A 10676-nucleotide genomic window follows, 5' to 3' on the forward strand; every position below is an offset into this window, starting at 1 on the left:
GTATCTATATGCTTGTCCGTAAACTTTATGAAGGCGAGTGAGATGGAAATGATGCAAATTAATTTGCACTACTACAACCTTACTATCTAAAGTGGCTACTTTTTTGATCTGTCCACACTGGGTTTGAATAACTGGCATAACTTCGGAAAGAAGAGAATCAATGGGGAAAGTTTTTGATGTGTAAACATCTTAGCTCTCGGTATGGGCAAAATTTGCGCTAACCCAGCCGATAATCTGTAACTTCGGGAATAGTTTACAACTAGTTTAGGACCATTTTGGGCCTATTTCCTAATATTTACGGAACCTGTTCAGAATCATTTCGGAATTTGTTTGAGACGGGACGTATTTAGGATTATTTCAGGAATATTTCGGGACTTGTTAGGAATCATTGCGAGACCGTTTCGGGAACTGTTCAGAGCTATTTCAGGAATATTTTTGGGGCTAGTTCAGGACTATTTTAGACAATTTCGGAACTAGTTCGTTACTAATTTGGGACTAATAAGGGACCATTTCGGGACCGTTGCAAGATTTGTTTGAGATCATCTCGGGACAAGTTCACGACTTTTTCTACCGTTTCGGGCCTATTCAGGACTAATGCGGGATCATTCCAGAGCTATTTCAGAGGCATTTCGTGACTAGTTTACCACTATTTCGGGTCCATTACGAGACTAGTTGTGGACAACTTGAGCCTAGTTCGGAACTATTTTGGGAATAGTTTTGTAATAGTTCACAATTATTTCAGGACTTTTTCGAGACTATTCCACTACTACATATTTTATGAACATTTCGGGGCTAGCTCGGGATCATTTTGGAACTAGCAAGTGTCCATTTCGAGACCGTTTCAAGACTTGTTCGAGATCCTTTCGGGACAAACTCACAACTTTACAAAGCAACTATAGGACTACTTCAGGGCAATTTTGGGACTAATTCGGGATCATTTCGGTATAGTTCCGAACTAATCATGAAGCTATTCTGAAGTTATTTGTTTTTTTTTTCTTATTTATGGCTTTATAATAATTATATTCAACAATTGTATTTACCTTGAGGCCGTTATTAATGAAAATTTTTGTGGAAAGCCAACAATAATTTACATTTTGGTAGAAGTTATAGCCGCTATTTCGGAGATCACCACATCTCTCATTGGCTTTGTGCATCAAATTCCATGAGAACTAGGTACTTATGCCCTTTCTAAGAAGAAGAAGACTAATTTTAGAGACCAGCTTTAAGAGCAATTATTTAGCGTGGTCAAGATAATCCTTCGAAGCTTGATTTTTAGCCTCCTCGTGGTATTGATCAAAATATTTCGGATCTAGCTCTATATAAATTCCGATTATTGCAATAATAAATAGTATTATCAAAATCAACGTCCAGATCAAGATCAACCCAAAGCAAAAATAAAGTTGAAAATCTCGATCAGTACTGAATCCAAAGATCAGAGGATCGTTGACTACCCCAATCACTTCACCTCAAACATTTACATATCGATTAAATCTTATTCACAGCATCGCATGGTAAAAACTACGCCCAGATTTATTAATTCAACATCAACTCATCAAGTGGGTCTAGCAATGTTGACGATATTGAACGCACAGAAATCGGACTCTGGTCTTTACGAGTGCATTTGCACCGATCATTCGAACAATGTCGGGCGTAACAATTATCAAATGACTGTACTAAGTGAGTAAACTACTAAATATGTCTTGCCTTCCACATATACATATGTATTTCATTTGATCCCTACATCATCCACATTAGATCGCGATGAGGGCTACATAAATATTAGCGAACCCTCAGGCTACTACAAGATTGTCAGCTCTGCCAATAAAAAGGTACAGATCAACGTCAAATATCGCGGTTATCCATTCCCCACACTTACCTGGTACAAACCTGATAAGACACAAATTCATCCATCGAAAAAGTATATGATCAACACAACAGATACCTCGATCACGTTGCAAATTTTGAATGCACAACTCGAAGACAGTGGCGAGTATGTGATACGCGCCAAAAATGAGTTGCTCGTGAAAGAATTACAATTCAATGTGAGCATCACAGATAAGCCCAAAGTTACAGTGAAAGATGTCTACGTAAAAGCTGGTGAAGAGGCGCATTTGCAGTGCCGGGTATTATCCTATCCAACGGCTATAGTATCCTGGGTGTTTACACCGTGCAGCATATCGCCGCGATGGCCATCGTGTGATAAGCGTTTAGAGCAAAATTTCAATGTGTGTAAATTTTAGTTAAATATTATATTTTGTATGAAATTAAATACAAAATTTTATGTTTGTTTGTTTTCTTTAGTCCACACGCAATGCACAACCAGGCGAGTTGGCTATTGAATACATACACGATTTGTATTTTACGCCTGAAAAACCAGGCATTATCCACTGCTTGGCAGCCAACCCAAAAGGTATGGGCGAGGGCAAAGGTCATGTGCTTATCGGCGATATAAGTGATAATATGACCATAGTGGGCATTGATGAGAATAAGAAGATTGCGCGCGGCGATGAGGTGACGCTCACTTGTGCCGCATTATCTTACTACTTCTCAGACGATCTGGATTGGTATAAGGATGGCGAGCTTGTGGAGGAGAGCAACAGTAAGTTGGCATTGCAAAAAACCACTGTACATAAAACTAAGGCTGGTATTGACAATTGAGAAGCAAACGGTTTGGCGAGCACACCTAAAATTTTCATTTAGAGTATTCGCTTGTACAAGTTACATACTTACAACGCGAACACTTTTGATGCAAATTTTAGGTGTATTCGCCAAACCGTTTGCTCTGCCAAGATTATTCGCTTCGCAATTGATAATACCAGCCAAAATTGGTAAGAGCTTCTTAAACATGTATTCATGTATCCCCTTTTCCCTTGTTTATTTTCACATAGATTTTGTGATTACCAACTCCTCAACCAGCTATTCGTATCAAAGGACGTTGAAAATCAATAATATCCAAGAACGCTCGCAGGGCAGCTATGAGTGTCGTGCACGAAATGCGAACAACTACGATCAGCAGGAAAGCAAATATATCAGTATTTTTGTGTATGGTAAGTCAAATGGAAATAACCTAGAAATATATAAAATGAAGAAAGGTCCCATATACTCGTACCAGTTCTGATAGTTTACAGCGAAGTCAATTTTTTAGCTCTGCTTATAAAAAAATTTCAGGAATTTAATACTGAATTAGATAATTTGAATTTAATTTTTTACAAACAATCTTATGCTTGCACATTAGGGCGGGTCAATTTTTTTTTTTTATTATGCGCGTATAGCATATGAGAACTCTACGTGTAATTCCAAGCAAAGTTTCCTAAGAAACCATGGCTCTAAAATCAATTTGGAGTTTGCTAAATTGCGAAAACAGATAATAAGTAAAAGAAATCCATTTTCGCAATTTGGCAAACTCCAAACTGATTTTAGACCCATGATTTCTTCGCAAATTTGCTTAGAATCCTACAGTGCCATACGCGCATAGTCGAAAAGGTCTCTCATACAAATTGATGCGCCCTATTGCACATCCTTGTATTTTTTTTTTTAACATTATCACATTATTTTTTTATTAAACAAAACGTAATAATTTTAATTAGTATAATGGTTAGAGTTGCGCAGGGCTACAGGGCATAGTATCGAGCCCAGTTTCCGACGAACATCAAAAACAAATGAAAATAAAAAAAATTCTATTAGCGGTCTCCTCTCGAGTGCATTTCGGACATGCAAAAAAGCTTTTCCTAAAATTACGATCACCGTTTGGAGTTGGCCTAAAGCTGTAGGTCCCTCACCTTTTTTTGACAACACCAAGGTAAATTCCACAAATCGGAGGTAAAGCTTCGCCAAACACTAACACAGGTCGTCCCTGACCAATCAAAGCCCAACCTTCCAGTATATTTTGTCACCTGAGCAGAAGATCGACCTACCTCGGCAGACAGTTCTGAAACGTCCTATCTCAGAAAACTTTTCAAGGATGCCCTACTTCAATATTTAATTGAAGAGCACCCTATTTCAGAATTTTTTGGAAAAAACACCCTATCTCAGAATTCCGTTCAAAAATGCCTTTTCTCAGCTGAAAATACGTTGAAAATGTGCTGAGATAGGGCGTTTTTGACTCGGAATCTGAGATGGGGCGTTCTTCAACCAAATTCTGAGATAGGGTGTATACTGTATTCCGTCGGGAGGTGGATGGAATACAAGGTCAATTACCCATTACACTATAGGCCTATAGCAAGGATGAGCACGATAGCGTAAACATGGGATAATATTACATATCTGCAAACTTTCTCGACTCTTTGATGAACTTTAAGAGTTTCTCTTGGGAATAAAAATGTATTTAAGGATTAGCCCTTTGCCAAGTGATTAATAGATAATTACGCTTGATTTACTCGTAGAACCACTGCCTCCCAAAATGATACACACCAATTTGGATGAAAATGCAAAACTGGAGCGCAAACTTGGCGACTTCCTAGAATTGGAATGTACACCGGAGGCCATACCAGCAGCAAATGTGCACTGGTACAAAGACGATATAGAACTCACCAATGGCAGCAATATAGCCATCGAAGAAGATGGCAACAAGCTAGTCATACAATATATAAAACCCGAAGATGAAGGTATCTATAAATGTGTGGCCGTGAATCGTTTGGGCTCTGTCGATGCTAGTTCCGCAGTTAAAATCACAAGTAAGTTATTTTTACTCATCAATTTTAAAACCTTTGCATAAAAAATACTCAATTTCTACACAGACTTACCACGCATGCGCACCGGCTGGATACTTGGCCTACTCTTCTTCTTCGTCATACTCATTGCGCTGGTTATCTACTTGTGTGTGCGTGTTTTGCGCGAACGGAGACGGCTGCGAGATTACAAAGCCGCCGGTTTGGCCAACTTTGAAGAAGGTGCTGTGGAGCATATAAATCCAGCGCTGACATTGGACGAGCAAGCAGATTTATTGCCATATGATCGAGCTTTTGAATTTCCACGCGAAAAGCTTAAATTGGGCAAACAATTGGGCGCTGGCGCCTTTGGTGTGGTTTTGAAGGCGCATGCTGAGGGCATACGACCTGATGAAAAGGAGACTGTGGTGGCTGTGAAGATGGTGAAACGCATAGCGGATAATGAGGTGATGCGCGCTTTGGTCACGGAATTGAAAATTATGGTACATTTGGGACCAAATTTGAATGTTGTGAATTTGTTGGGCGCCGTCACAAAGAATATCGCACAACGTATGTAGCTAAATTGTTTTTTATCTTTTTTTGGTATAGCCGGAATAGTAATAACATAAATCTTGACATTTCATTTCAGGTGAACTGATGGTAATTGTGGAATACTGCCGATATGGTAATGTGCAAAACTTCTTACTGCGCAATCGCAAACGTTTTATAAATCAAATCCATCCGGAGACTGACAAAATCGATCCGACCATTACAAAGCAACGCTTCTCGGATAATTTCGAATTGAATCGGTATGTTAACGCTTTGTACAAATATGTATTAGTTACTGGTATATATCATAGTGTAAATAGTTTTTTTTAATATGGCATGTCGCAGTAATATTTAGCTTTTTTTGTTTACCTTTTGTTTGTTTTAACACTGCATTAAAAATCGCTTATATTTTACTAACCCGATATAAAAAATACTTTTAAAAAAGTACGTTTTAACAATGAGACATACATACAGTTTTATAAAGTAGTGTATGTATACCGCAACCGAGTGGTTAGTTGGCCGCTGTAGTTTATTGGTTAGAGTTGCACACAAGCGATCGATAGAATCCAGGCTCAAATCCCTGAGCTGAGTAACATCGAAAAAATTGTTTTCTTCCTCTACTAGACTAGACTAGACTAGAGGCTCGGCCAACCACTAAGCAAGCAAGTCTTAAATCTTCAGGTTTTTCCTTTTTCAACCTTCCTCAAAATATTTTCAAAGTAAGACCTTCTTAAACCTCTTTCGTCTGACATTGTGAGACATATTTCAGTTGCCCAAGATGACTTTTTAAACAGTTGACAACCCTTCTTCATGTAGTCTACATGAAGCCCTTTGGAGCCATTTCGATTGATACCCATTTTGTAATGCATAATTGATTTTACTTACAAAATAATTTCATATTTCATTGAATTTTTAAATAGTTGGCAACCCTCTTAAAACCTTCAAACACCTTTAAAAAATTCTAAATGTTCAAACTAAAGACTTCCTAAAATTTAGGAAAACTCGACAAAGTTTTATTAAAATGGCGAGCTCTTTAATTATATTTCTCAGAAATATTTAAAGTGCGCACTTTTTGTAGCCAATTCAATTTAATAAAGTGGAAGTTTGAAGTAGTTTGGACTTACCGTTGATTTTTGACAATTTTTCCCCAAATAAAAAAATTTCGAACACGTTTTGTATGGAAAATCTGTTACAATTTTGTTGAATTTTGCCGAATTTTCCCAATTTTTTACAAAGCGTGAAATTCGGACTTACGTACATGGTTTTTTTAGATAACGATCCATACTTTCATAAAAACAAGTAATTTTCAAGCAAAAACAAACGAGAGTACTGTTAATTTCTTCATCATCCAATGATCGGATCTAAACCAAATTAGTATGGGACTACCTCTGAGGTACCAACTTTCCTTTAAAAAAATTATAGAAATCGGTTAACGTGCTCCAAATTTATGCGGTAACATAGCATATAAAAAAATAAAAATATATTTCGTTGAATTAATAACACTGGATTACAAATTTTAGTTTGGCTTTTGTTCTCCAGACGCCACTATCCACTTTCTATGTAGAATTGCTCGGTGATTCCGAAAATCGAGCTAATTTTTTTTCTATTGATACGTTTTCGAGATATTTTGAATTTACCGTTATTCAGCTCAAAACAAAAAGTGTTTGCCCTTATTCACGTATATCTTACGAACCAATTTAACAATCTTAAAAGCAGATACGTCAAATCAAAGCTGATAAAATTCTTCATAAACCATATATACATCTCTGCAAAAATTTTGATTTGCTCACACAAGCTCTTGGCTCAATCCTTATCCATTCATCCTGTAATATACCAGCCAGAAATGCGATTGCTTTATAAACAAGAAAACCATTTTGAAATATGAGTATTTTTACTCTCTAGAAAATAATTTATGCAACCTCACATACGCGGTTTTGCAATTTGTTTGATACGCGACGATATAATTATATTATTTGCAATCATTATTTAACATTTTTTAATATTTGAACTAAAAAATTGTCGAAAAACTCCATATCATTTAATGATTGATTATATATTAGGACTGAGATTTTTTTTTGCTGTCCGGATAGTCCGGTTATCCGAATAGTGTAGAGATATCCGGATATTCGGATCCAAAAATTAACAATAAAATAAAAGAATTTGCATTTCAATATTTACTTTGCAACCCGATAGATTAAGTAATTAAAAAAAAATTATACAAATCCCTTCAAATATTCTTTAAAATATCCGAATATCCAGATAACCAAAAGGAACGGATATCCAAATGTACGGATAGTCCCAGCCCTACTATGTATATACATATAAATGCATACAAATGTATGTTTTTTTTAGATATTTATGTTAATGATTGGTAAAAGTTTCTAAAATTTTATTTTCTTAATCTATTTTTCATACCTCAAAAAAAAAATGAAATCTATGTATTACCCTATTAACTATTGAATGGTACCACTTTACATGCTTGCTTACATACTACTTTCCTATCCTAAAACACTTTAACCAACGACATTTGTATATTTGAATGTTTTTAAACAAATTTTTGTGGTGTTGGAAAATGTTTGTCACTACCACCTACTCCTACTATTTGCTATGCATACGATTGGTGCTTGTGTCCCACCCACCTCACATTGGAATATATAACTTTTATGGTGCTCATAACAAACAACAATAACTACACGAATGAACTTGGATGGCTTTATGGCATTTTGTTTTTGCATCAGTGATGGAGTAAAATATGTTAATTTGTCCTTTTCAAATCATCAATATGTAAATCATATGAATAATGTGAACAATAATTATACGGCAAATAATCGCAGAAACTCTGAAAATGATCCACGCTCCGGCACACGCGCTGGACGTCCCAATTCGGCTGGATATTTGCGGCAATCCGATTTATATGAGGGGCATGTGGATAGTGGTGCAACGGAGCAGACAGTGATGACCACAATACCTGAAGGTGAGTGTAGGGGTACAAATTAAACATACATAGATACATATGTACATTAGACCGTACCAGCAAAAAAGTCCAGTGTACACCAGGCAAGGCAATTTCGAATTTTTTTTTTGTAACACCTATGGGTCTCCTTTTTACATTTTCGGCGATACCTACGTTCGACAACTAAAAATTTTTTTAACCTCTTAGGGTCATAAGCCTGTAATTATAATTATAAAAGCACAAGATTTTAATGTAAAATGTAATTCATCGAGATCTAATGAAAAAAAAAAAATTCGTATTAACAACAAAATGGAACATAAAAAATCACTTTTTACAAAAAATTGTCTTAACTTCAGCTAAAAACTATGTCTTTTAATTTTCAACAAATTTTATTGCGCTAGAACCCGTTTTTTATGAACATATTTCTTGGAATAAATGCAAAAAATTATAAGAAATGCTCATTAATCTCATAATTCTTTCTAATTTTTTTTTTATTTTCAATTTGACAATAATTTTTTTTTTTTTTGTAACCAACCCTCTTACTTAGCACCATACGCCATATAATTAAAAAAGCTCAAGATTTGAATGTAAAATGTTATTCATCGAAGGCCAAGTAATTTAATAAAAATTCAACAAAAAAATTATTTTCTACTAAAAATTACCATTAATTTCAACTAAAAACTATGTTAACCATTTTTTGTTTAGCTAGAGGCCGATTTATTATAAACACATTTTTTGGAACGCAAAGAATTATAAGAAATTTGCATTAATCTCATAACTTTTTCCAAAATCTTTTTTCGTTGATTTTAAAGAACTTCTTCCTTGGAAGTGTTTTTTTTTAAATAAATAATTTTGTTTCATAAAAAAATAAATTTTTTTTAATATGTATAAGATATTTTTTTTTCTTAAACAATCTTAAAATAAATTAATTAAATTGATTTATTTCCAAAAACAATACTTATGCATTATCAAAAATAATTTTTTCCGAAACAAAAAAATTTTTTTGCCCAAAAATATTTTTTTCTCCAAAAAATCTTTGATTCTAATGCTTGGTGCTTTGTTTTCTGATTAAGTTAACATATTTTTTCCAAACAAATTTTTTTTCCTAAATTATTTTTCCTTGCAATGATTATCGCAAAAAAATATATTTTAAAACTTTTATTTTCAAAAATACTTTTTGTAACGTTTGGTATACTCTTTCTAATCTGGGTAGACATATATTTTTTCCTTAATAATGGTTTTTCATGAACATAATTTGTTCTCAAAGGAAAATTTCTTAAAAAACTATTAAAATTTTCCGAGCAAAGTTTTTTTTTTATACCTTTTTTCAGAATTTGATTAGATTACTATATTCGTGAAAACTCTTCAAAATATAGATTTTCCTCGAAAAAGATTTTTCTTTATAATATTTATTTCCCTAAAATTTTATTCCTGAACAATTCGAATTTTTTGTTAAATTTTTATTTCCAAAAAGTTTTTCCCCGAAATAAAAAAATTAATTAATATTTTTTCCCCAATCAATATTTGTTTCTAATATTGGTTAAATTTTTTCTCATTAAGGTAAACATATTTTCTTTTTGCCAAAAACTATTTTTCCTCGAAATTATATTTTTTTGTTATTATTTTTTCTCTAAACAAAATTTCTGTTTTCTTCTAAAAGTTCAATTTTTGCAAAAAAAATCTTATTTTGATACATTTTTCTAATTTTGGTAGAAATATATTTCTGTAAAACTTCTTTATAAAAATAACTCATTAAATAAGAGGCCCATTCTAAAAATAAAGAAACTCACACAATTTCTTTGTGAGTGGAATAATTTTATTGGTCCTGAAAGGCTTAAATAGTTCTACCGGAATAATCAAAAAACTTCCTTAGCAAAAGTTTAATGACTTTTGGAGAGACTGTAAATGGCGAAGATATAACGAAAAATTAAAAAAATATTTTTTTGAAATTGCCTTGCAAAAATACTTTAGATTTTTTTTTTTGCCACGGTCTAATGTACATACACACATACCTAGATACACAAGTATATGCTCCAGAAAGTCTCCTTTTGTTTAATTTTTTTCCACCTATAAAATTTTTCCATTACCCTTTCAGACGAAGATCATGTTCTCTCCAATAATTCCGTACAGCCTGCATGGCGTTCCAACTACAAGCCCGATAGCACAGAAGCCATGACTGTTACCACAACCGATTTGGTTAGTTGGGCCTTTCAAGTGGCGCGCGGCATGGACTATTTATCGTCACGTAAAGTATTGCACGGCGATTTGGCTGCACGTAATATTTTACTCTGCGAGAATAATGTGGTGAAAATATGCGATTTTGGCTTAGCACGCTCCATGTATAAAAGCGAAAACTATAAGAAGCAAGGTGAAGCGCCCTTGCCCATCAAATGGCTAGCTTTGGAATCGCTTAGTGATCATGTGTTTAGCACCTACACTGATGTTTGGTCATTTGGCATTGTTTTGTGGGAGTTCTTCTCGTTGGCGAAGGTCCCCTACCCCGGTATGGATCCAAATCAGAGTTTGTA

The 10676-nt window shown here is 34.4% G+C and overlaps 1 protein-coding gene across 1 annotated transcript in view; it reads left to right on the forward strand.

Moving 5' to 3' along the window:
• LOC118742067 (vascular endothelial growth factor receptor 1-like) overlaps positions 1 to 10676 on the forward strand; it is a 109419-nt gene that overhangs the window by 83518 nt on the left and 15225 nt on the right. Inside the window, exons 8-16 of the mRNA XM_036474034.1 lie at positions 1503 to 1677; positions 1756 to 2225; positions 2302 to 2599; positions 2889 to 3047; positions 4383 to 4673; positions 4737 to 5216; positions 5296 to 5455; positions 8030 to 8169; positions 10244 to 10669. Coding sequence (XP_036329927.1) covers positions 1503 to 1677; positions 1756 to 2225; positions 2302 to 2599; positions 2889 to 3047; positions 4383 to 4673; positions 4737 to 5216; positions 5296 to 5455; positions 8030 to 8169; positions 10244 to 10669 — 2599 coding nt within the window. The remainder of the gene's footprint in view (positions 1 to 1502; positions 1678 to 1755; positions 2226 to 2301; positions 2600 to 2888; positions 3048 to 4382; positions 4674 to 4736; positions 5217 to 5295; positions 5456 to 8029; positions 8170 to 10243; positions 10670 to 10676) is intronic.

The sequence above is a fragment of the Rhagoletis pomonella genome, unplaced genomic scaffold (genome assembly GCF_013731165.1).
Source record: "Rhagoletis pomonella isolate Grant_MI unplaced genomic scaffold, Rhpom_1.0 Rhpom_scaffold_00006, whole genome shotgun sequence".
NCBI lineage: Eukaryota > Metazoa > Arthropoda > Insecta > Diptera > Tephritidae > Rhagoletis > Rhagoletis pomonella.